At 43.3% G+C, this 27,181-nt stretch overlaps 1 protein-coding gene across 4 annotated transcripts in view; it reads right to left on the minus strand.

The window, feature by feature from the left end:
* Positions 1 to 27,181, minus strand: part of CREB5 (cAMP responsive element binding protein 5) — a 260,433-nt gene that overhangs the window by 165,181 nt on the left and 68,071 nt on the right. For 3 of the 4 annotated variants that reach the window (XM_033165528.1, XM_033165527.1, XM_033165529.1), the window contains exons 5-6: positions 19,465 to 19,586; positions 1,165 to 1,337 (exon numbers count right to left, since the gene is read on the minus strand). In XM_033165528.1, the coding sequence (XP_033021419.1) occupies positions 1,165 to 1,337; positions 19,465 to 19,586 (295 nt within the window). The remainder of the gene's footprint in view (positions 1 to 1,164; positions 1,338 to 19,464; positions 19,587 to 27,181) is intronic. The other variant, XM_033165530.1, reaches the window with a different exon arrangement.

Consider the following 27,181-nt stretch of genomic DNA (forward strand, 5'->3'; position numbering starts at 1 on the left):
CTCAGAGGGCAGCCCCTACCATTTACTCCTTAGGGGTGGGAGGAGACCAGCCAGGGCTGTCTTAAGCATATGCGGTGCCAGTGTGCAAAGATCTGCCCGGCGCCGCCCACCCCCCAGGTTGCCCAGTCCCAGGTGCACAGGAGGGTGGAATCAGCTGAACACCTCAGCATCTCACTGGCTCAGTTGCCCCCAAACTCATGGTGCAGAACCGCCTGCAGCAGAAGAGCCTGCCATGGCGCTCCAACTGACGGACGGGCTCTTCCCCAGACTCAACTCTCGGGCCCCAGACTCTCAGCTTGGTGCCCCTGAGAGCCCCGCACCCCTAGCGCCTATGGGTAAGGTGGCCCTGAGACCAGCAGTGCCTCCTAGTCACCAAGAAGCCACTGTAGAGGTGTAATGGCAGTGGGGAGGCTGCGGAGGAGGAGACAGATCTGGCTTCGAAGGAGTACACCACAGCAATAGCAGCAGCAGCAGCGAGCTATGCATTCTTTTGCAGGCCAGATCTGCTGCCCCTGTGGATCCTGCAGCCTGAGGCAGTTGCCTCACTTTGCCTCATGGGTGGGTTGGCCCTGAAGGTCCCAGAACATTTTGATGGGTGGTCAGGTCACCTTCTTTCCTCTTAAAGATAGCTCCGGGCTCCTGTGGAGAGGAGAGGCTATCACTTAAGCTCTCGGTTTTGATTAGCTTTGCATTATAGACTCCAAACTGTACAGAAGAAATGTGGGATCTCTCTTTAGGATCGTAATCCGAGATATATGAACAAACACAGTATGTTGTGAATGAATGGCTCTTCTGGTGGCTGAAATGCTAAGCAATACTACTGATAAGGAAAATTCTGGGTTGAGGGACTACTACTCAACAGCCCAGCTTGTCGGGTTACAAGTCCCCCGCAGCTCCATGTGGTCAGTAAAAGAAGGAAATTCCAGCCAAGTAATTTGGAGCAAAACAGCAGTCAGTAGATTTAGATCCTTTATTGTTGCACAACAGGTTCCAACAGCAGTAAGAACCCTGAGCATGAATTTCCGTAACACTACATAACTGCCACCACCCATCTCTAGATTATCTTGCAAAATCTCGCCGTGTATCATTTATGAAACACAACATCTGGCACAACACCTAGGCCAGCACTTCATCCAAGCAAGAATCAACCGAAGATGTCCTTACCCAATCTGCCGATTCGTGGAAGGTGCTTGTGTTATGACGGAACTCGATTGCGGAGATGGCATGGCTTGTTGAATAACGATGCTGGTGTCGTGGTTTGGCATCCTTGGATTTGAGAGCTGGTGTGTCCCCGGTGCTGCCATGGCTCCTCCAACGGCGTTATGCATTGAAATATTCTGTAAGAAGGGGATTGGGAGAGTAAATTGGATGCTATAGTTTGTTGTTTTTAATTCCCCTCCTGCCTAAAATTAGGGATCTGGAAGTGTCAAAAAATATATATATGAAAAGTTATTGGCTCCCAGCAAACTGCGTGTCAATAGATCTTGCTCTAACTAACAGCTATAAAGAAATGAAAAATAACTCTTCTGCTTTTACAGTGCAACACAAATTGAAAATACTTGGAAGTTGACTAATCACTCTTCTGTACATCTGACTCGTGATTTATAATATAGACATTTTGCACATATCCATTTGCCTGTGTGTGATATATATTTCATTTGAAAATGATTTTCACGTTCAGTCTATGGCACATTGATTTAGTGTTCAGCCTGGTGCTACAGTACTAGATCTGCTGAGAATGATAAGTGAATTGGGTTTGACAGGACTCAGAATAACAACTAGTGTGTTATTAAAAAAAAAAAAACCACACCCTTAACATTTATTCTGGGTGTAGTTGACATCTTAAGCCAATACAAAGTTATTACTGGACTCATCTTTGCTCTCTCATTATTGCTCTAACACCTGTTGGTACGCAATGTATGTTTTTGAGTATCCTAGAGTTCTTGTTAAGTGGTAAGAAGAGCTAGACATGAAAGTCAAAAATTTAAGGCTAAACACAAGGAAGTAGCATTATCGCCACAGATAAGTGAGTATCTAGAGTGAATTCAGCAGCTGAGACCTGAAACAGGAATAGAAAGTTGACATCTAGAATTCATAGAATCATATAATGGAAGGAACCCTTCCATTACTGTATATGATTCTATGAATTCTAGATGTCAACTAGTCATCTAGTCCAACCCCTTGCAATGCAGGAATCCTGCCCACAGCTATCCCTAAGTGGGCATGAACCACCAACCTTCTGCTTAAGAGCCAGGTGCACGAACCCATTGTGCCATGATAATAAAATCACCTTTAATTACCTGAGGAAACGAACTAGATTGCACAAGAGAAGCACAGCAAGGTCCCAACCTCATGCTGTCTTTCTAAACCTGCAAACACAGGGATGGGGTGGCATTTGTGGAGGTGTGAAAGGACCAAAGCATTCCTCCATCTCCCTGATCTTCTATAATAATTGCCCTCCACATCCCCACATTCTTGTATTTGCAAAAGCAGTTTTGGTGATTGCATTAAAAATATCACGCATCGAGAAGCACAGCTAAGGTTTTTCTTTGGCCCTCAAGAAAGTGCATAGCATGCCACTACCTGTCAGTTGCTGCCTCACAAAGAACAAGAACAGATATCTTTCAGGCATACAGAGACAGATGACCAGCTTGAGAAGCATTTGACTTTGACTAACTTTCTCTGCTGCTGTTCGACAAATCTTGATTGGTCTTCTTCCTGGGTGTTCCAAGTTGGGTCAATGCCAGCACTGAACACTCTTGACAGCAGCCACATCCACGGTTTTTCTATAATTCTAAGTACTCTAAGGGATGCGGGTGGTGCTGTGGGTTAAACCACAGAGCCTAGGGCTTGCCGATCAGAACATCAGCAGTTTGAATCCCTGCGATGGGGTGAGCATCTAGGGGAGCATGAATGGTGCGGTCACACCAGGCTTGGAGCTTCTGGAGTGCTCCAGCAGGTGCCATCACTATTGCGTCCAATGGAAGGCAAGAGGCTGAGGGGGCACCAGATTTTGGCACTGCACAGGGCACCACTGAAATTTGAGACACTGACAGCTGTGTATCCCACTGCTTCGGTTGAGCGCACAATGTTGAAACAGACCTACTAAGCTACCATCTATACAGACTTCCAGTATACATATATTGGATTAAATCAACCATGCAATGATGACAGCAGAGGAAGACTTGCAGAACTTTCCACAGAAAACATTCCTGGCAATCATTTCTTTTGTGGCATGAAGAGGCTTCTTCATTCCATCTCCTGCGTGCAGCTAGTCTTAAATGTAAACATCGCCAACTCTTCTGATGGCCTCCTCAAAAATGCAATGGATTATGTGCTTTTCATCTTTTATCTTAATTTTTGTGACATGATCTCATTAGTGGTGCCCTCTAATTATTGATGGAAATGAATAATGAAAGATGCCTCCTGTTTTCCAGACCCATCAATAACTTGCATCCATGTCCCTTTTTTTTTGTATCCCCACAGATTATCCCCTTTGACATATGCTTTTACATACAGAACAGTATACAATGTATACCGGATGTGCCAGCGGCTACTGTATGTTAGAATAAAGTTTGAGCAGAGTTTTTGTTGTTGTTGTTCTTGTTCTTGTAAGGCATTCTAGATTAAAGGGGAAAGCAATATTTTGAAAGGCATGGAGCCCAGTTACATGAACCATTACATGAGAAAGTTAAAATAAATTTTCTTATAGGGAAAATACATGCTGCTATGGAGGAATACTGAAAGAGTACACTTCGAGCTTCAAAAAGGAGGACCCATATACTACATGGACTAAAGGTTATTTATTTCACAAACAATCAGCTGCCTGAGATCATCACTCAAGCAGCGCTGCACACAAAGCACTCCTTATGTTCCAGTGAAATTGCAGTAACACAAAATGCGTACCGCACAATTAGGGTCATTTAGTATATGTTGCACCGGGATAACTGCACAGCATCCTGATAATTGAAGGCCACTGAGCAGGGGAATTCAACTGGATGGATAGCTTTTCATTTATATTTTGTCTTAATAGTACTGAAGCCATAAAGGGAGCATTTTTTTCTCCCTTCTTCTTCTTCCTGAAACTGCCTGTTGTGGAGTTTATAAAACAGGAATTTGGCAGCATGTCAGTGGTGCAAACTGATTTCCTCTTCTAAATGTAATTTTAAAAAGCAAACAAACAAGGTTATGTTTGCTAATGAAGCATTACATGCTACTCTGGAGCTGCACCCCCCCCTTTCTTTTTGGTCGAGCAAACGCAATCTCAAAAGAAAACAGTTAATGGCCTTGCAAAAGAATATATTTGCTTCAAATTCATTCAGTAGGTATCTCTGTCCAAATGAAAGCATCACTATATATTATAGCAATCCTGTATTCCTTTGCTCCACAAACATAATCAGGAATAGAATTTCAACTACAACAAAAACCAGCAATTTTGCTGAGAAATGTGGGGTACTATGTCAATATTTAATTTAAAAAACAAACAAACACATAGCTAATAATAGGCTGCCATCAGCAACTTCAGTATCATATTGTACTTAATTGATTGAAGTCTACTTAGATATACATGATTATATCCTCCAAATATTGTTGGACTACCAGTCTATGTTGCCAATGGCCAGAGATCATGTGATTTTTCATCACTACTCTAAAGGATTCATTTTGGCATAACATGGTGTGTCCATTGGCATATCCATCAGTTCAGTCACCAGATTCTCACTGGAATTCTAAAAACTCATTGGCCTATGTCTGTGGACCAATAGAGGTTTGATGGAATGTCCACAAAGGATCCATCTTACTCTGACCTTTTGAATTCCACCGGCTCATAAAAAAAGCTGTGTTCACCAGCCAACTATAAATATGAAATATCACAAGTTACATATCCATTTCTTTAGCAACAGTATCATTTCACATTCCTCTTAGCAAACTGTGAACCGAATCCCAATGCAGTGTAGCTTTCTTGCTTCGTTTAAGACTAAAAGAACTGGCTCCCCCTCCCTTTCACATAGTTAATCATGTGTAATTCAATCAATGTTCGAGACAGAATTCTTACATTTAAGTTTGTCATCATAAAGATAGTTTCTTGAAAGATTCTTTTTCATGCTGTCTGTGAATTGAAAACTTTGGGGTACAATTTTTCCAAATACAAATAAACAGTAAACATGGCTAATGCTCCTGAAGAGGAGCTGAGCTACCCAGACCATTACATGATGCTGATTTTTCTGTTACTATAACTCAGGGGTCCCCAAACTAAGGCCCAGGGGCCGGATGCAGCTCAATCGCCTTATAAATCTGGCCCGCGGATGGTCCAGGAATCAGCATGTTTTTACATAAGTAGAATGTGTCCTTTTATTTAAAATGCATCTCTGGTTATTTGTGGGGCATAGGAATTCGTTCATATTTTTTTTCCAAAATATAGTCCGGCCCCCCACAAGGTCTGAGGGACAGTGGACCAGCCCCCTGCTGAAAAAGTTTGCTGACCCCTGCTATAACTCCTACAGAGGTATTCACACTCAAGACCAGTCGGGAGACTTATAGCATTGCTTCCAAACGACAGACTATGGACATGAATCTCTCACCTTGCATGGTTTTACATGGCAATTCATGCTTTCCTAAATTATGGTTATTGCCAGATCTGCTTTGAAGACATGCACAGGAAATGCACCTTTATTCAGGGGCGTAGCAAGGTAAATTGGTACCCGGGGGCAAAAAAATTTTTGTCACCCCCCCCCCATTGATCCCCTCCCGCAAAAATGGTTTTACGTTATTTCATATTTTCTTACAAAGGAATAATAACAAGTAATAATAATAATAATAATAATAATAATAATAATAATAATAATAATAAACTTTTATTTATATCCCACCCTCCCCGGCCGAAGTCGGGCTCAGGGTGGCTAACATCAGATACATAACATTGGTATAAAATCAAACAATAATTAAATTACCTCCTAAAAACATCTCAAAATCAAATAAAAGTCTAATTAGATGGCTTTCCACAGGGTTAGGGTTGGGAACAGTAAGTGTTCTCTGAACTGAAATTTCAGCCTTCATGACATAGGAAAACAGCCAAGTAAACAGCTATTTTGGTGGAGGAGGGTCAAGATATTAATTGATATGCATGAAATTTCATATATAGCTATATAATCCCTAGTATAGTTAAATAAGACCTTCGGAGCAGGCATTAATTTTTTTTTTTTAAATTGTTCCTTGATAATTTGTCACCCCCTCCATTATGGAACATGGGGCTACCCGCCCCCCTTGCTACACCCCTGCCTTTATTGTAGCCAAATGCATAAAGGTCCAGAGTTGTTTAAAAAAAATGCTTCCTTCAAAATTTCAACTCGGATTTAAAATATCCAGAACTTGTTGGCCTTGGAGGGGGTAATTAGAATGCTGTGTATGCAAATCAAAGATGGTGGATCAAAATATGTGGGGGAGGGTGAAACCTACAAAAAATAAGAATCTTGCAAGTACGTGAAGAAAAATTAAATGGCATCTATTACCGTCATTTTTTAAAAAAATTCTAGCATCCAAGTCCTTGAATTGCCCGCTTTTCAATTGAAAAAGAAGAAGTACAGAAAGTAAGTTCGGCTTTTAAACTAAGTCTTTTGCCGCTTTTTAAAAAGCTTATTAGTTTCCCTACACACAAATGTTCTCAAAGTAGCTTAACCTTGAACGGCTTAAGAGGGGGGACTTTTTTGAGCGATAATAATTTAATCCCGGCGGTAGCACAGTATTGATGCATCCACCCCCCCCCCCGAGCAATTGTCTAAATCATACACAAGAGAGTGTTTGTTTTTAAAGGCAATGTAGATATTTTGCTCAGCTTCATTTTAGCGATTGCCCACTTCCAGGAGGGTATCCTGTCAATGCAAGATTGAAGTGGATGGATGCCAGAACAGAGGAGGAATGCTAATACTGTCCTTCTTCACACTGATTTTCCTCCAGTTCTAGTTAATAATTATGCCCCCTTCATTGTGCACTATAATCTTTTAAAGATTACAACTCTCATTTGGGAACAAGCCAAGAACCAGGGGAAATTCTCAAGGGAAACCGATAACCGTCTCCCTATCTGCTCTGAAAAGGCTTTTCTGCAAGGAATTCCACCCTAACCCATCTCCTGCCAAATTCAAGAGAGCTGACTCAGGCCACCGGCTTGAGTGAGGGATAGTGTTTTGACGGACCAAATCAGTTCAAATGTTGCTCACCTCTGCTATAAGTAGGTGTTGTGGGGTTTGCTGACTATATGAAATAATGCAGGGCAGCAGAGATGTAGCATGGGGAGGGGGGGGAGCGGCAGTAGGGACCATTGCTACAGGCACACATTCAGAAGAGCGCAACTGGGCTGCAGCGATCCCAAAGGTACCGCACAACTGGGCGGAAAGGTGGCTCCCCTTTCTGGTTCTGCAACAAGAAGAGTGTGCAGAATGTGCCTCTCCGGAGCGACTGGGTTGGCTGCGAGAGGAGAGCTGGGGTCTGCTGGGGTAGAGCCCCTTCTGTATGCACTCCCCCTTTGACACCTCTGAACAGTGGACCACAAGCTTCTTGTGCCATGGCTGCCACTGTGCATGCCATGTCGTTGCTGCGCTAGGAGCCCCCCCATCTCCCTCCTGCCCCAGGGCCACCGCAGAGCCACCAGCCAAGGCCCCTGTATTGGAGCAGGCAGCCACAAGGCAAGGCAGGGTGCCACTGGAGTGTCCGGCATGGATGCAAAAGCAGCCACTCAAGCCTTGGGTGGCAGTGCACCGGCTCCCTGGCCTGGCCTATGGGGATCCCTGTGGGTGCCCTACAGGTGAGTTGTGATGTCCAGCCTCTTTTGTACCTTGCCCTGGGTGCTGGACACAGACACTACGCCACAGCAGGTATAAGGTAAAGGTTGTTACGGAAATTACGGGGGGAGGGGGCCACATCTTTAAAGTTGTTAAATGTTACAAATATTATGCCTGAATGTATCCTTTCGACTTGACAGCTCAGGGATGATACCTAGCTTTATGAATCATATAAAATCAACTCCTTTTGCCAGTTTCTTCCATTCCAACGCCATTTTGCCCTTGGAAAAAAGACGCTTTCTCCTGCCACCTCCCCAAGCGTGAAGACATTTATACACACCTCCTACACCAGGAAATACCCAGAGGTGACAATTGCTGGGCTCATTGTTCTCCAAGGGAAGCCAAATCTCATCACTGAACTTGCCTCAGGCTACAGACATGCAAGGGAAGTCTATTGTTCTTTGGCTGGTGGGCACTTAAGACATGTTTGCCTATGCTAAGCCTATCCTTGGGTGTTGTACCCCAATGAGCTGGGCTGTTGAGTTGTCTCTCACCCCAGAATTTTCCTTAACAAGGTAAAGGACCCCTGGACAGTTAAGTCCAGTCAAAGGAGACTATGGGGTTGCGGCGCTCATCTCGCTTTCAGGTTGAAGGAACCGGTGTTTGTCCACAGACAGCTTTCCAGGTCATGCGGCAAGCATGACTAAGCCGCTTCTGGCGCAACGGGACACCGTGATGGAAGCCAGAGCGCACAGAAATGCTGCTTACCTTCCTGCCACAGTGGTACCTATTTATCCAATTGCACTGGTATGTTTTAAAATTGCTAGGTTGGCAGGAGCTGGGACTGAGCAACGGGAGCTCACCCCGTCGCAGGGATTAGAACCGCCGACCTTCTGGTCACTGGTCCAATGGGCTCAGTGGTTTAGACCACAGTGCCACCTACGTCCCACAGGACACAGGACACAGGGCAGGGCAGGACTGGAGAGGCTGCAGGTTGCAGCAGTTTGGACTCTTTAGGAGCATGTACAAATTCACCCTATTTTCTGATAATAGCTAAGGTGTATATGGAGGGACAAGCATTAGAGGGATCAGTTGTTTTCTTACGGAACAGTCTTTTTTTAAAAAAAACCAACAACAACAATAACCAGTACATTAATTTCCCCACACATGTCTTGCAGTGCTTGGAGAGGCCATGAAAAGGGCATTCTTTCACTAAAGCAACATAAAGGGCTTAAGACGGGATGATCAGTATCCCATTGTTAGCTGCCACTAATACCTAACATATCAAATCTAGATCCTCTACTTTACTAGGGGCCTGTTCCTGCTTTAGTGGATTTATGCCTCCTATATTGTTTCTGTTTTCTTTTCCTTTGACCTTGAGGCACAAATTAAGGGCCTGCATTGTGGGATTAACTCTTGTAGTTACTCGCTATATATGTCATCATCAACAACAGCATTTCTTTTGCAGAAAGGAAACATGCCTTTTGGGAATAGGAAGCAAGGCCCAATTGCAAAAGCCCCGGATATCCTGAGGGAGGCTTAGAAATAGATTGGGGCAGCCTGTATAAGGTGAAACAAATCCAGTTGACACAGCAACTGGAATCCTCTGTCCTCCTCCATTCGTTTAAGCAGCAAGTAGATTTATAAGTAAATAATAATGCCATGGCTGCAATCCTAAACCTATTAAAGCCCCTTGAATTCAGAAAGGTTTACTTCGTAGTAAGCATACAGAGGGTTGTGCTGCACGTCACACAGAGTGCACTGAGAGGCTGGCAAAACAATTCAAAGGAGATGAAAAGAAATTCGTCAATGGTAATTTAAAAAAAGATATCTGTAAGGACGTTCAGTGGTTGCTCATGAGAAACCAGCCAAACGCAGAACTTCTAACACTAAGTTCTTTATTGTGCAGATATTTACAGTGGAGCAAAAGTTCAAACGTCCATCTCATCCCTCTGCAGAGTCTGGGAATGAACCCTTCCGGTTCTTTGTCCAGCGAAAGAGGCGCGGGATCCTGAACCCCCGCCTCCCCCTTCCACGTCTTTCCTGTCTGTGAACTCGGGGCACGGGAAACTGTCCCTGTTCCCCGCTTTCCCCTTGGTGCTCAGGCTCTGCGATCTCTCCATAGCCCGTGCACCGACTTCCTGCCTCTAAGATCCCCTCCCCACTGGAGGAATGGTCGCTTCCTGCAGAGGAGGGGGATGACGAGCAGGTAAACAAAGGGGGAGTTTCCCTGTACTGCAAGCTCTCCCGGGATGCCGTCCGGAGTGGGGAGGGGGGTTTCCTGACAATATCTGAGCAATCAGTTCATTTGGGCTACAATGCTAAACACACTTGCATGGGAGGAAGTCCTGTTGATCTCACTGGAGCTTACCTCTGAGTAAACATATATAAGAACTGAACTGTTAGCGTTAGATTTACCGGCTTGCTAACATCAGGCAGGTATCTTTGCTGCAGTTTTTTGGGCACCTTCTGAAAACATGGGTGGCGCTGTGGTCTAAACCACAGAGCCTAGGGCTTGCCGATCAGAAGGTCGGCGGTTTGAATCCCTGCAACGGGGTGAGTTCTCCTTGCTCGGTCCCAGCTCCTGCCAACCTAGCAGTACGAAAGCACGTCAAAGTGCTAGTAGATAAATAGGTACCACTCCAGCGGGAAGGTAAACAGCATTTCTGTGCGCTGCTCTGGTTTGCCAGAAGCGGCTTAGTCATGCTGGTCACATGACCCGGAAGCTTTATGCTGGCTCCCTCGGCCAATAAAGCGAGATGAGAGCGCAACCCCAGAGTCATCCATGACTGGACTTAACGGTCAGGGGTACCTTTACCTTTAAAAACACATTGAATCATAGAACTGTAGAGTTGGAATAGCCTCAAGGGTTATTAGTTCAACCCCCTGTAATGCAGCAATCCTGTTCACAGCAGCTATTATTATTATTATTATTATTATTATTATTATTATTATCATCATCATCATCATCATCATCATCATCATCCCTACCTGGACTCGAACCATTATTTATTTTTTAATTGAATTTATATGCCGCCCTATACCTGGAGGTCTCGGGGCTGTTCACAAAAAGCATCACAATATATAAAATCAAAATAAGAACAATAACCCAAAAACACCCTCCCACCCAAAAAAGAGCCACATTTTAAAAGGGTATAGGATTTCTTTTAGTGTTAATGTTAACTAATTTACTTGTCAAAACAAAATCGAAAGTTCTTTCTAGTAGCACCTTAGAGACCAACTGAGTTTGTTCCTGGTATGAGCTTTCGTGTGCATGCACACTTCTTCAGATACCATTTTATGGACTTCCATTTCATGCGGCTCAATGTGGTGCCTTCCATAGTTCCAGTTACAGGTGGGTAGCCGTGTTGGTCTGCCATAGTCAAAACAAAATCGAAAGTTCTTTCTAGTAGCACCTTAGAGACCAACTGAGTTTGTTCCTGGTATGAGCTTTCGTGTGCATGCACACTTCTTCAGATACGTACTTGTGTTTAACTGATAATCTTAATATTTCCCCCCCAAATGTCTTACAGGAGGTTTTATTACAGTCAAGTGGTATATACCGTACATTTTGTTAGAGAAATAAATAGAGCGTCACGTCAAATACGACTCAATGTGGATCTCATTTGAAAAGCAAATGAAACTTACCCCTGGAGTACAAGGGAAGAGTAGAGATGGGGGAGAAATGCAATCAAGTTCACATTTAAGGAAGAACCTACCAAATTTGCACTTTCTGAAACAATATTCGAACCAAAACACAGGGAATCCTTCAAAATTAACACGTTTCTGAATTCTGCAGTTCTCCAACCTAGTAATGTGTACAAAAATGGATATGCTGCAGTGATGTATGCATAGAAATGCTTTCATATAATAGTGAAAATAAAATACATATATTGTGTAAAATGCTTTGTGAAGGAGCGTCTCCACCCCCATTGTTCAGCCCGGACACTGAGATCCAGCGCCGAGGGCCTTCTGGCGGTTCCCTCATTGCGAGAGGTGAGGTTACAGGGAACCAGACAGAGGGCCTTTTCGGTAGTGGCGCCCACCCCGTGGAACACCCTTCCATCAGATGTCAAAGAAATACCGGTAAGCAGCTATCCTATTTTTAAGAGACATCTGAAGGCAGCCCTGTTTAGGGATGTTTTTAATATCTAACGCTGTATTGTTTTAACATTTGTTTGGGAGCCGCCCAGAGTGGCTGGGGAAGCTCAGCCAGATGGGCAGGGTACAATAAATTATTATTATTATTATTATTATTATTATTATTATTATTAGGCAACATTACGTACAAAAATGTTTTTATACTAAAAAAATAGCCATACTGAAATGCTGATGGATTTTTGAAATCCACCCGCCAAAAAAAGATTGCAAAGTTTTTCCAAAATGTGAAGAAATGAATTTAAGAATGGAGAAGCGAGGAACTGAGAGAACTGAGAGAAATGATATATAATGAAATTTAAAAAGTGTTAAAAAAACACTTTTAAGAAAAAACCAGAGGCCTTTCTACTGGGCATCCTAGGACAGGACATTGCAAAAAGTGACAGGAACTTGTTTTTGTATGCCACAACAGCAGCTAGAGTTTTAATAGCTAAGAACTGGAAGACAGAAGAGTTACCAACAATTGATGAATGGCAGATGAAAATGATGGACTATATGGAGCTCGCAGAAATGACCGGGAAAATCCGTGACCAGAGAGACGACGCGGTGGAGAAAGAATGGGGAAAATTTAAATTGTATTTAAAAGAGCATTGTAAGATAGAAAATTAGATATATTTTGAATATAGGATTGGTTGTAGAATGGAAGTTAGATAGTTTTGAGTTTAAGTGTTAGGATTAGGATAAGAGATAGGTTTAATTATTTTGATATTGATAAAATATAGGTTAAGAGTTAAGAGATGTTAAATGATAAGTTGTTGTTAGAAAATAGATAGAAGTAGACTTTGGAAGTTACAAAAAGGTATTCACACGGGACGCAGAAGGAGGAGATAGGAGGAATTCCAACTAAGATGTGAGAAAAATACAATTTTTTAAAGATAGCATGTTTTAATTTTTCTAGTATGTTTTTCTTTTTTGTTGTTATTGTTGTTGTTATGTGGTTGTTGTTTTTATATTTGTTATGTTAAAAATCTTTTCAATAAATATTATTATTATTATTATTATTATTATTATTATTATTATTATTATTTAAAAAAAGAGAGAACTGAGAGAAATGGGGAAGGTTCATCCATCCCTAGGAAGGGGAGGAAGCCGAAGATTTGAAGGATTCCAGCAACCTTTGCAGTATTCTAATAACCACCTGGCTGAAAATGACTCCCTTATGCTGAGCAATCGCCATTCCGCTGCTTTCTGGAGCCTTTATTGGTGTTTCCTGTTGCGGGCATTTTTGGCTCCAGCTTTGGAATTCCCACTAAATAAAGATGGCTATATAGCCATAATAGGCTTAGCCAGTCTGGCTTTTTATTTGCTCCTTCGCCAATTCCCATTAACAATACTTCTAAGATTAACGTCTCCCGCCCCACACAAACGATACCACTTAAGCACATAAATAGTTCACAAACAAGGGTGGAAGGATGAACGGAAGAGGAGGGGGAGGGTGGGAAAGGGGAGCTCTGGGAGGGGGAAGCACAGAACACTGTCTTACATGACTGAAAACAGACTCCCCATATTAATGCAAAATCAGCATATGGTTCTAATAGGCTTTCCAGGATGATTTATCAGGTATGATTAAGTCCTCAACCTGTATGTCTGTCTCCATAAATAAAGCAGAAGTGCACCTTGCGCTAAAATGTATCAGCAGTGTCCTATTACCCACCCAGGTTACAGCTCGGCTATGGAAAGAGAAGAGTTTGTGTTTAAATAGACAAAAGAGGGCATTGAAAGAAGGCTGCCAAGATTTAGGAGCCTTATCTTAGCAGTATCTTAGTAAAAAGCTATTACAATAAAGGCTGTTCCTTAGGCCTGTGCCAACCATAAAGCACCAGCATGTCAATTTTTAAAAAGTTATGCTTTAAAAAAACCCACAAAAAACCCACAATCAAAATTCCCTAATCTAGAAATTAGTTGCAGGTGCTGGGGCTTTGCCTGAAATCTCCCTCAATCACACTGTTGCAGGGAGCACACAGATATGCATTCCACCGATACATGCCTCCTTCCACTTCCATAGTTATTTGGCCAACAATGCAAAGCTGCTGTGAAACATGGCTTTTGGAAGGGCAAAGTTATGATGGTATAATTTAGACAACTTAAGTCACCTGGTGACTCTGGATTTACATATATCTAGGTGGAATCAGGAGTTTCCTGTGCCTTCTCTGCTTTTCTTAGAGAAAGTTACAGTTAGGTAGCCGTGTTAGTCTGCCATAGTCAAAACAAAAAACAAAATAAAAATATTCCTTCCAGTAGCACCTTAGAGACCAACTAAGTTTGTTCTTGGTATGAGCTTTCATGTGCTGACGCACTTCTTCAGCTCATACCAAGAACAAACTTAGTTGGTCTCTAAGGTGCTACTGGAAGGAATTTATTATTTTGTTTTTTCCTGGAGAAAGTTACTGTCTAGCCAGAGGCGGAGGAAGCTGCTAGGGCGCCTGGGGCACTGCGCCCAGGCGCGGGACAAGCCACCCATAGGGGTGGGGTGAGGGCGGGGTGAGCCACCCATAGGGGTAGGGCGCATAGCGGGGGCTCTGGAGTCTGCCTGCCTCCTCCCACTCAGCTGCCCTACAGCTGGGGGGGGGGAGGCAGTGGGCGGATCGTTTGGGCAGCACGGAGCCTGCGCTTGCCCAAGCCACCGTGTCATTCCCAGGAGAGACACGTAGCTCAGGCACACTGCAGGCTCTGCAGTGAGTACCACCCGGCATTTTGTCACCCTCCTCAGTGGTGACACCCGGGACGGCCCACACCCACCGCACCCCCTTCCTCCGCCCCTGTGTCTAGCTTCCTCTAAGTTCCCCATGATAGTAAGCACAGAGCTCTGTTCTGTTTCAGCACCCTTGTTGCAGCTTACAGACATTCATAGCTGTATTGATGAGAAATGTTCTCCAAATGCTCATCATCGGCCACCTTCGTAATAGGCAGGTTCTAGGCAGCTGCACTGGAATTACTGCTGATTCCTTCGTGACCAGCATTGCAGGGAGAGTGAATCCTAAACGGTTTGCCTAAGTGTCTGAAATCTTTAAAACGACCTTCTATTGATGTATTTCGAGAGGTTCCAAATTACAGCGCATAACAAATCATACAGCAAAATGCGACCACAGCACAGTTTTTGAAAGATGGCTGTTAACTCCTAATGCCTCGTGCTAAATCAATAGTCAATAACGCCAATGACCCTAAAATATACAGCTGCAGCGTCTTCTCTCTCTTTAAGGCAGCTTCAGCTTAGAAGCTCTATGAACGTAATACATTCATCATTCCCCTTCCTCATTTTTATCACAACAGTCCATTTTTCTAATCACTTATTAATGGTCGTCAGTCTCCAGAATCTCTCAGGGAACAGTGGCACCATGCTTGCTCTCTCCAAAAGATTTTTCAAATTTCTGTTTGTTCCTCCCTTATAAGAATTTGAAATTTTCTATCTGGCCCATAAATGTGATAATCAGCATTTTAAAATCACCCAGGATGTCAGACAAGAACTAGCAACTAATGGGCAACTGTTAGCACCACAGCCTTATAAGGAGATATTAGAGTATTTCTGGTTCCGGAATTCTTAACAGTGAATCATTATCTAACAAAAACCACAAGTTAGAAGTGCAATCTACCACCCCCCCTCCACACACACTCCTATCACTTTCACTGGCATGACTCACAGTCTTCTGGAACAAGCGTGTATGTACTAGTTGGCAGAGCAGAATGGAATTGTACGTTCATACAAAGTCTGACAACATTCGACAAGGGTGCTTCCAGAATGAGGTTTCCTAAATCTCAGCGACAGCCACAAGCGTTACAGAATATCTAGCAATCCAGATGGCACACTGGTGAAGAGCCACCAAAATCTCAGTGGGTGGCAATGCTCGAATATAACAAGATATCTTCTCCTGCATTTCCTGATTAATACAAATGCACTGACTAAGCCATTTGGGGGGGACAGGGCAAAACTGACGCTGGGAAACATTAACCCCTGGAATTTGTTAGCATAGAATCAGACTGGAGTGGGGAGGACTGCTACTAGGGTTGCGCTGAGGCAGAAATGAGATGTGATATTATTCAAGCAAACAGCTATCACATGGGGTTTCTTATAGTAAACAGCAGTTGCAGGCTCCCACCCTGTCCTGAATGGGACCATGGTGGAGGTAAAGTTTAAAGCCCTCCCCTGCCCATATCACAGTCTCCTGAGTGCAACAGTCACAGGGATTCCCAGATCAGTGTGCAAAACCTCCAAGGGAGACTAGCAATAGGAAGCAGTGGCGATAAGATCCCTTGCCACGGTGTGGTGGAATGAACAGACGTTGTTTTATTTTCAATCCTTGCTATTTATTACCGGTATTTACTGCTGCCGCCACCATCACCATCTGACACATCAAACAACTTGTATATTACTGTGCGATATATTTCAAAGACACTCCTAGCTCTCATTGTATGTGCACACACACACACAACCCCTACATCAAACAGAGTACCTTATACAGTTCCTGGTTGGACGCCACTTTCACTTTCTTTTCTGTTACGTACAGATGCAGGTGAGGTTTAATACCCCGATGTTTCAACAGAGCCAGTCCAGTTGTTTTGTAGCAAAGGGAGTACTGATCGCCCCAGCCTTGACTTTATTCTCTTAGACCTCCATTCATTGCCCTGGAGTCAATTTGCCAGCAGTTCTTCTCCAGCAGCAGGAAAGGTCATGTGCTTGCAAATATAACCTATGACAAATGCTTGGGATACTTTATGCTCAGACCAGTGTAAACCTAAAACCTGTTGCTTGAGGCTTAGATGATAACCTGATCTGCCGTCACTGTCTACCTTGCTGCTAGGGACTGCGCAGTCTGAGTGACACATTCTGTTCGAAGTGCAGCCATCAGTTACAGGCTGTGGTCACAAAGGGAGGTCAGGCGGCCTTCGTTTTATATTATCAAACACAATTTGCTGTAGTTTTAATTTTCTTGATAGTCAGTAAACTAGAATCTGAGGCAAGGAACTAGGAAGTATGTCCCCCAAATGCAACTATTTTTCATCTATGAGTATGAGCTCCCCATCTATGAGGGAAGTATTCTCCCAACCAGCGGCATCGCTAGGGGGGCGGGGGGGCGTCCGGCCCCGGGTTCCAGGGGAGGGGGGTGACACTTGGGCCACCCTCCCCACCCCACCAGCGGCCTCCGAGTAAGCCGCAGAACGAGGCCACTCCGCCCCGCGACTCGTGCGGAGCCTGCCTGCCGACACCGCTATGGGGCTCCCCCGCCCCTGCTGCACGCAATGGTCCAGGAGGATACCATGGTCAATGGTATCCTTGTCTACCAGGTCAGTTCCTTCATCCACTCTCAAACCATGGATGAGTGAAATTTCATTAGCATATCCGGCACTGAATAACAGAGCAATCAGAGTGGAGGGTGCTAGCAGTGGCAGAACTAGGTAATATGGTGCCCTGTGCAAAGGCCAAATTTTGGTGCCCAGCGCCTTTGTGCTGCCTTCCCAAAGCAGGGTAAGGAGGTGCCGGGCTTTGGGGAGGAGGTTCAAGGGCCCTGGCAGGGTCTTAGAGCCCTCCCACCTCCTTCCCAATGCTGGGAAAGTGTTAACTAGGCTTTGGGAAGTGGGAAGGAGGACTCAAGACCCTGTCAGAGCCTCGAACCTTCTTCTGAAAGCCTGGCACACTGCTCACACAGCCCAAATCTGCCAAGGGACATGAGACTTCAGGGTAAAGCAGAAAGTAGAACCATATGCAAGCACACGACATCCCCACTCTTAAGATGGAATCCTACTCCCCTGGGCTGTACCGTCACTGAGATTTTTAAAAAGCCACTTCTATTCCCTTCAACACTTCTCCGGCACATATTGAAAAATCTGAAACGCTCTACGCACAACCAGCAACCCAACATAAACTGTAAAGCAGTATCAGAAGGTCTTCTGCAATCCATGCTGTTGCTCTCCTCCTCTTCCATTTCTCCACTTTCTGTGCCCAGCATGGCTGTTTCATTTCCTCCGCAGGCACGAAAGAGCAGAAGCGATTCCTACTCTACCCCAAAAGCCTCACTTACCTGGAAGGAGAGATGCAGGCAGGTGCGATCCAACCCACAGGTAAACCCTTTCCCAACACTGGCAACTTCCTTCCAATCCAGATGTTTAGAAAGCTTGTATGAATTTAACATTGTTTAAACTTTCTGTATGTTTTAAATGGCGGTTGTCATTTTGTTAGCGATAATTTTATTGTTTTATCTTTTTTGTAAACCACTTTGAGGGTTTTGCTACAATCAGGTGGTATATAAATTTTATGAAATAAATAAACAATCCCATTACGTACTAGCAAAGCACTGGCATAGTGTCCAATGGATGAATAATATACAGTGGTGCCCCGCTAGACGAATGCCTCGCTAGACGAAAAACTCGCTAGACGAACGGCATTCGTCTAGCGGAAGCCGCCCCGCAAGATGAAAAAGTCTATGGGGCTGCTTTTTTTTTTCGTTTAGCGGAGCGCGGCTGTCATTGCCGCTTCGCTAGACGAAAAAAACCGCAATACGAAAAAATTCGTAGAACGAATTATTTTCGTCTTGCGGGGCACCACTGTAGATTGTAGTAAAAATTAAAACAATAAAAGATGCTAATAGACACAATCCTTTTCAAACAATACAGGCAATTTTTACCATGCTTATAAATTAGAATTTTCTCTCCTTAATGCAAATTTGATTTAGAATTAATTTGAATACGTCAGTTGCATCTACAACCTATTTTTGACTGCAAATTGGCAAAGACAGAAACAAAACCACAATATATAACACAAGGTGGAACGGTCTCCCCCGGGGAGGTGGAGAACTCTCCTTCATTGGAAGTATTAAAGCAGAGGTTGGATGGTCCTCTGCCATGGATGTTTTAGCTGAGATGCCTGCATTGCAGGGGGGTGGACCAGATGACCCTTAGGATCCCATCTAACTCTACAATTCTATGATTCTAAGCTATATTAAAAGGGCAAAAATCATGAACTTTTCTTATCTGTAAGCCCACCACAGATATATTTTAGAAAGTTCAGATATTTATGGTATAGTCACACATACTGGAAATGTGTGTGTGTGTGTGTGTGTGTGGTCTGGGTTCTCCCCAACACTGTAAACTTAGTTCAATTTGCACAGCACTTCCCCCTTCCTCTCATCTTCCTGTGCACCCCCCAAAACTGCTCTGGATGGCCCTATGGAGCAGATTTTGAGGGTGCCCAGGGGAGAGGAGAGGGGGGTGAAGCTCCATTGCTGAGCTGAACCACAGCACTTCATACGACCCTCTGTCCTTTTGTGAAATGCACTTGTTTTAAGTGTGGACCTCCTCTTCAAATCACCTTTATAAATGTCTGCTCCTTCAGCAGCTTCATCACAGGTTGTCTCCTCAGTTTTAGCAGTTAATGCAAGCTAGAAAACATGTCACAATCTATAGTGCCACCTAGTTTCCAGTCTAAAAGGTTATGTGTGTGTGTGTCCTTCCCCCTCCGTCCTGTAATAAGTGTTCTCTCTGCTTGCACACAGCTTATAGGAAGGGGCGGGGGGGGGCATGTTTCCATACTACAAAGTCATACCCTTTTATTGTTCTCTTCTTCTTGTGCCTTTCTAAACTCATGCTCTAAGGAACAGTCTATATCATTGAAGAGTCCCACGTCATCACAGTTCTTTAGGAACCGGGTTGGTGTCGGAGTTTGGTCTGAGGAGAAATATCAAAAGGAACTGCAGTGGGTATTTTTTGCAGTTAAGAACAAGGTATTGTAACATAATATATTCCAGCACATTAATATAACAAGATGCAAAACCAACGTAGAGAAGCCAAGGTTATTTTGTGTACATTGTACTATTTACTGGCGGCAACTCCCATAGAGTTTTTTGTTTTTGTTTTTGTTTTGTTTTGTTTTTAAAAGTATAAGACGAACAGCTCTATTTGCACATATATATATGTAGTGCTTCCCCAATCCCTAAACTAAAATAAGCAAGGAGGCTATCCTTAAAAGATGGCGAAGAAAGCTGTATCCTTTATTTTTGTCTCTATTTCTTAATATGTTTCTTTAGGTGTTACAAAGATGGAAAACAAACACATGAGCAAGGGGAGCAGTGTTTATGAGCATGCTAAATCCAGCCTTCTCCACCCATTTCTACTGTCTTCTCATGGAAGACAACTGTCTGAAATGCAGAAACTTCTGCACTCATGGAAAATCAGGAAGCATCCACAAGTTTAGGAGGCTTCCCCCTTCAGGCAGCCAGAAGCTGGAAGCAGTGGTGGTTGGTGACCCCATTGGGACTGGTAGGGCAGGAGGCAGGGAAGCCAAGAGCGGTCATGACCCGTGACAGGCAGAGCCAACTAATTCACCATCCTCTTCTCTGCTCATTTCTACAAGGATAAAACTGAGACTAAGGAGGAAGAAGCAGACAAGCCAGGTCCACCCACTGGACTTGTAAGTATGTACGAAGGTCGGGGGTGGGGTGGGGGGCTTGGAAGAACCAGTGCCAAGGCTGGTGAGGCAGTGTCCTATTTGTCCTAATGAACCGGCCTCCACTGGTTTGAAGGCAACATAAGTGGCAGTGAAGAATGAGGTGGAGCTAGCACACCCTGCACCAGCCTTACTCAACTTTGGGTCTCCATATGTTGGGGACTCAAACTCCCATCACCACAAGCTAGCAGGATCAATGGTCAGGGGTGATGGGAGTTGTAGTCCAACAACATCTGGGGATCCTAGGTTGAGAAAGGCTGTTCTACATACTCTCTCTACACACACCTATATGTTTACTCATCTCTCTCTCTCTCTCTCTCTCTCTCTCTCTCTCTCTCTCACACACACACACACACCTAATAGCACATAGGGTGTTTTACACTGAAGAAAGGAGCATTAGAAGAAAGGAATCAAAATTCTCGCAAACGACCGCATCCTGGCTCTCCAAAGCAGTGCTGTGGGGCTGTACTTAGCAAATATAGCATGGAAAATAAGAGCAGGAACAGCTAGGTTAGGTTTATGTCACATGGGTGACTTTTTGTTCCGTGTATGTACATAGCATATCATATGTATATGTGACTTAACCTGTGGTCTGTGGCCTGGTTCATTTTCTTGAGTTAACTGATCTACATGTAAGTTATTTTCTGCTTTCTGAGAAGCAGCCAAGTCTAGGCTGCTTTGGTGATCTTTTGGTGCCCTGCTTGCTAACAAAGGACTTGTATACATGAGCAATGGCTTTATACTTTTGCTTGTCCTAGTTGTTTTGAACTACAACTCCCACCACCCTCAGTGAGAATGTAACCCCAAACATCTGGAAGGCACTAGGTTTGTGAAGGCTGCTCTATGTCAGGCTACCTTTGAAGGTGACTTGGAAACTACAACAAATCCAGAATGCAGCAGCTAGACTGGTGACTGGGAGCAGCCACTGAGACCACATAACACCGGTCCTGAAAAACCTACATTGGCTCCCAGTACGTTTCCAAGCACAATGGTGCTGACCTTTAAAGCCCTAAATGGCCTCTGCCCAGTATACCTGAAGGGGCATCTCCACCCCCATCGTTCAGCCCGGACACTTCTGGCGGTTCCCTCACTGCGAGAAGCAAAGTTACAGGGAACCAGGCAGAGGGCCTTCTCAGTAGTGGCACCTGCCCTATGGAATGCCCTCCCATCAGATGTCAAGGAAATAAACAACTATTTGACTTTTTGAAGACATCTGAAGGCAGCCCTGTTTATGGAAGCTTTTAATATTTGATGAATCATTGTATTTTAATATTCTGCTGGAATACACCCAGAGTGGCTGGAGAAACCCAGCCAGATGAGCGGGGTATGTATAAACAAACAAACAAACAAACACAATTTTCGGTGTCTACCCTATATGCAAGCTGGGACCCTAGGCCCCAGGCCCCCAAGCCAGACATTGTTGTTTTAACTTCATCTGTTGGCAACACTATTCATAACTGCTGTGATGCATATGGTTTTGCACTCCAAAACAAAAACCCAATGCACTGATGGAAGTTGCTCTGTAGATAGATGTCTTTTATTTGCTCACACACATAGTCAATGTTTAAAGTGGGTTAAGAGCACTTTATATGAAAGAAAATGGAAAAGGACCTCTCTACCTAAAAGGGATCATCATCTAAGGCTGTAATCCCAACCCTACTTTACCTAGGAGAAAACCCTGTTGAATTCAGTAGAACGTACTTCTTGGTAGATGTGGTGAGGATTGGACTGTTGATCTATTAAACTAAGGAACTGGTGAAACAAAGGAGGATGAACAAATATATAAAAGGATGTCATATAGAGGAGGGTGAAAGGTTGTTTTCTGCTGCTCCAGAGAAGCGGACACGGGGCAATGGATTCAAACTACAAGAAAGAAGATTCCACCTAAACATTAGGAAGAACTTCCTGTCAGTGAGAGCTGTTCGGCAGTGGAATTTGCTACCAAGGAGTGTGGTGGAGTCTCCTTCTTTGGAGGTCTTTAAGCAGAAGCTTGACAGCCATCTGTCAGGAATGCTTTGATGGTGTTTCCTGCTTGGCAGGGGGTTGGACTGGATGGCCCTTGTGGTCTCTTCCAACTCTATGATTCTATGAAATGTTAAAACCACAACTTTTTAAAATAATAATAATAATAATTAAATTTATATAGAGAATGACAGCTTGCCAGTGAGAGTACATGAATGTCAATGAACCTCCTGCAATACTTATCTCCTTTTCTTCTGCCCAGTTTGCTCTTAATGTCTGTAAAGCCAATGCAACTTGATCAGTTAGCCTAATTTATTTGGGACCTCTGCAACCAATAAAATATCACACCCTCTGCCTGCTATTCATTCAGCTGCTCTAGTATTTTTAGCTAACTAAAGAACAAAAGGGGCCGATTGCAACAATAGTGTGTGTATGTATGTGTGGGGGTATCATTCTACATTCTGAGTTATATGAGCAATTTTGTCCTGAACTAAAGAGCGCTGCACAATTTTTAACACCACCAAAGGCTTTCAGGAAACACCTACGGCTGTAGATTGTTTGAGTGGTCCCAGAGCCTTCTATAGAAAACAGGAGATTTTCCCAACTGTTTGTAAAGAATAGCACAATTTTATATGCATATTTATAAAAACTGAACCACAGCATGCAACATTTTTCAAGATGGACTTTAACTTAAAGAGGTTTGCTTCTATGAAGGAACTCTAAACTTAATGGATCCTTAGAAAGCAGAAAGGAACTGTATTATTTCAATCATACATCAGACGTCTTAAGCAAAAAATGGGTTTTTAAAATATTATTTGTCAGACCATTTTTTAAAAATGGTATTGCTTAGCAATAACAAACAGCTTCAGAGAATAGCTATAGATTTTCTTCTTCTTCTTCTTCTAAAAAATCAAAGTCTTTCAAACTAAACCATAACAAATGTGATTAATCTACAGTGTGGATATGTGACAAGCAGAGATCCAAAGGGTGTAATTTGATGCCTGATATTTAACAAAACTGTTTAGTCTGCTGTACATTTAATAACAGGAATTTGGCTTGTTCAGCTGGAGCGCTTCAGTGGAGTTATATATTAGCCATGTTTTACTTCCATGCAATGATAACAAAATCAGAGAAATAGGAGCAATACGAGTGCTGAAACAAAGGCTGCCTATCACACCGCAGAGGGGTTCAGATCTCTCTCACTTTCTTTTCCTTTTTTATTTTGACAAAGTTTTTATTTCCACCGACTTGTCACATCATTACTCAAGTGTATTAGACAATCTGTGTCCCGGGCAGCTGGTGGGTTGTGGGGGGTGGGGTGGGTTGCCTTAATACCCCAGAAAACACGAGCATGGGAGGACTAAACAAAATCGAAAATTCTTTCTAGTAGCACCTTAGAGACCAACTGAGTTTGTTCCTGGTATGAGCTTTCGTGTGCATGCACACTTCTTCAGATACACTGAAACAGAAGTCACCAGATCCTTAAATATAGTGGGGGAGTGGGGAGGGGTATTACTCAGAAGGGTGGTGGGAATGGGTGATAGGCTGATAAGTGTGGAAAACCTGTTGACGACTCTAAACGGCTGCAATTAGTCTTGCAGGGAAAGGCAAGGGGTGAGATGGCTAAAGATGGCTTTGTTATGTATAATGAGATAAGAATCCAATGTCTTTGTTCAAACCAGGTTTCTCCATGGTTTTAAGTTTGGTGATTAGTTGCAATTCAGCCACTTCTCTTTCCAGTCTATTTCTGAAATTTCTTTGTATTAAGACAGCTACTTTGAGATCTTTTATAGAATGTCCTGGGAGATTGAAGTGTTCTCCTACTGGTTTCTCTGTCTTGTGATTCCTGATATCAGATTTATGTCCATTTATCCTTTGGCGTAGGGTTTGGCCTGTTTGTCCAATATAGAGAGCTGAAGGGCACTGTTGGCATTTGATTGCATACACAATGTTGGAAGATGAGCAATTAAATAGTCCTGAGATGGTGTGTTTGATGTTGTTGGGACCAGTAATGGTGTTATCCGGGTTTATGTGGCAGCAAAGTTGGCATCTGGGTTTATTGCAGGCTCTGGTACCAGTGTCCATGTTGAGTCCTGTTTTTGTATTATTGTGGGTGAGGAGCTGTTTGAGATTGGGTGGCTGTTTGTATGCGATGAAGGGTCTTCCTCCCAGAGCTTGAGAAAGAGAACTGTCATTGTCTAGGAGAGGTTGTAGATCTCTGATGATGCGTTGTACTGTTTTAACTTGGGAGCTGTATGTGATGACTAGTGGTGTTCTGTTATTTTCTTTTTTGGGTCTGTCTTGCAGCAAGTTCTCTCTGGGTATCAGTCTGGCTCTGTCGATCTGTTGTTTAACTTCATCAGGTGGATATTTTAGTTCTAAAAAGGTTTGCTGTAGATCTCTTAGGTGAGGAGGACTAGATTGCATGGGAGGACTAGATTGCATGTGGCAGGATTGCCTTACTGCACAGTTAACCAAACACACACTAAAACCCATAGCCAACTTCAATGAACTTTATTTTTACCTGTTGTTTACAATCATGATCTTAAGGGATTAAGGCCCTGACAGTGCCAGTTGAAGGGGTATGTAATATGTATCTGCATTTAACATTTCTGGAATGTTTTATACTGTTGTGGGTGGATAACATGGTCCCAGCTGAAAGAGAAAGTTTCTTCTCATCAAGCTAAGCATCTGAAGACTCTTCAGCTGTGCACCAGAGAGCCAGTGTGGTGTAGTGGTTAAGAGTGGTAGACTTGTAATCTGGGGGACTGGGTTCGTGTCTCCACTCCTCCACATGCAGCTGCTGGGTGACCTTGGGCTAGTCACACTTCTCTGAAGCCTCTCAGCCCCACTCACCTCACAGAGTGTTTATTGTGGGGGAGGAAGGGAAAGGAGAATGTCAGCCACTTTGAGACTCCTTCGGGTAGTGATAAAGTGGGATATCAAATCCAAACTCTTCTTCTTCTTCTTCTTCTTCTTCTTCTTCTTCTTCTTCTTCTTCTTCTTCTTCTTCTTCACCAGACTGATCAGTGAGCATGAAGGCTGACATAGTCTTGTCATCTTGTTTCCTAGCAGGGTAACCTTATTCAGAGACAGGGAACCTTTTGCCCTCCATATATTGATGGACTACAACTCCCATTATCCCTGACCACTGGCAATGTTGGTGCTCACCAGGTTTCCTATTCCTGATCAAAATAGTCCCAGGAGGCCAAAGTACTAAGGATACAATTGTCATGGCGATGCTACCAAAACAAGAACAAAACCACCATCCTGTTGGTAGAAGGCCTTCTTCCTCTCTGTTGCACTCATAGCTGTCAACTTTTCCCTTTTTTTTAAAGGGAAATTCCCTTATTCTGAATAGGATTCCTCGCAAGAAAAGGGAAAAGTTGACAGCTATGGTTGCACTGTCTATGAGCCATCATCACATGGAATGTGGGTAACCGGTGATGCGTTTTCATGTCACTGGTTGCAACTGGTAGGGCCAGGGCAATTTACAACTTGATAGCCCCAATCCTTGTGGTTAATGCTTCCAGGCTAGACAGATGATGGGAGGTGCTGGCTAAATCTTTTTTTTTTTTTACCTTCTGATCCCTAGCACAACTCCTGATCTAAAGCCCACCTACGCTCGGAGTCTATTAGGCACTCATTCTTCCAAGCTGGAAAAAAGGCAAAGGACTCTGTGACAGTCTCCCCTGCAGTGTCAACAGCAGGGGTAGGTTTGGCATGGCACTTTCCTTTGCGATGCAGTTCTGCTGCAGAAGCCAAGACACGGGGAAACGGTTGTGAACCATTGAAGTGCCTAAAGGAGAGCTTAAGCCCCTTTTGGGGGCTTGGCTCATGTGGGAGTTCCAGGCTATGGCAAAGGGGTGGCTATAGGAAGCAGGATTCTGGCACTGGGGGCACCCATATTTTTTGGACTACAACTCCCATCAAATTCACCCAAGTCCAATGGTCAAGGTTAATGTGAACTGTAGCTTGAACCTTCTAGGAGTCTGAGGGAAGGCTGCTCTATCCCAGCCAGATGGGGATAAGATTTATAATGAGCTTAAAAAGGTAATGAAAGTTACCTTTAGTAAGAAACCAGAGGCATTTCTTTTGAGCATGACCAATGAAGAGATACCCAGTCAGGATAGAGTATTTTTTATGTATGCCACAACAGCGGCTAGAATTTTACTGGCAAGAACCTGGAAGGGTGAAGAGACTCCAACAGTGGAAGAATGGCAGATGAAGTTAATGGACTATATGGAACTCGCTGAACTGACCGCTAGAATCCGAGACCAGAGGGAGGAGGAGGTGTCGCAGGATTGGAAGAAATTTAAGGACTATTTATCTAAATGTGTAAAATTGAATATTTGAATATTTGAGCAGAATTAATCAGAAGAATCGGCTTTAGCAGGCTAATGTTAGATGAAATTGTTTAGAAGAAATTTTTGTTGCAAATGATTCAATTGTGAAAGAGTACTTTAAGATATTGAGTATAAGTTATGATTTAGATTGGATTAAGTAAATCTAAAGAGTATTAAGAGATGTGGTAAATGTTAATGGAAAAAGATATAAAGTTACCTAAAGTGTATATATGATTTTGAAGGCAGTGGAGGGAACAGGGGAAGTCCCCAAACAGAGAAGTCAGAAACAAGAAAAGTACAAAGATAGGTGTTGGTTAAGGTATTATATGTTTTTCTTTGTTTGTTGTTATTGTTATTGTTTTCATTTTGTTTATTGTTTATCATGTATTGTGTTTTTATTGTGTTTATGCTTATGTAGTGTTTTTTCTTTGTTTTATTGGAAAATAATAAAAAATCTTATAAAAAAACAGATGGGTGGAGCATAAATAATAACATTATTATTATTATTA

This window comes from Lacerta agilis, chromosome 12, assembly GCF_009819535.1.
Source record: "Lacerta agilis isolate rLacAgi1 chromosome 12, rLacAgi1.pri, whole genome shotgun sequence".
Taxonomy (NCBI): domain Eukaryota; kingdom Metazoa; phylum Chordata; class Lepidosauria; order Squamata; family Lacertidae; genus Lacerta; species Lacerta agilis.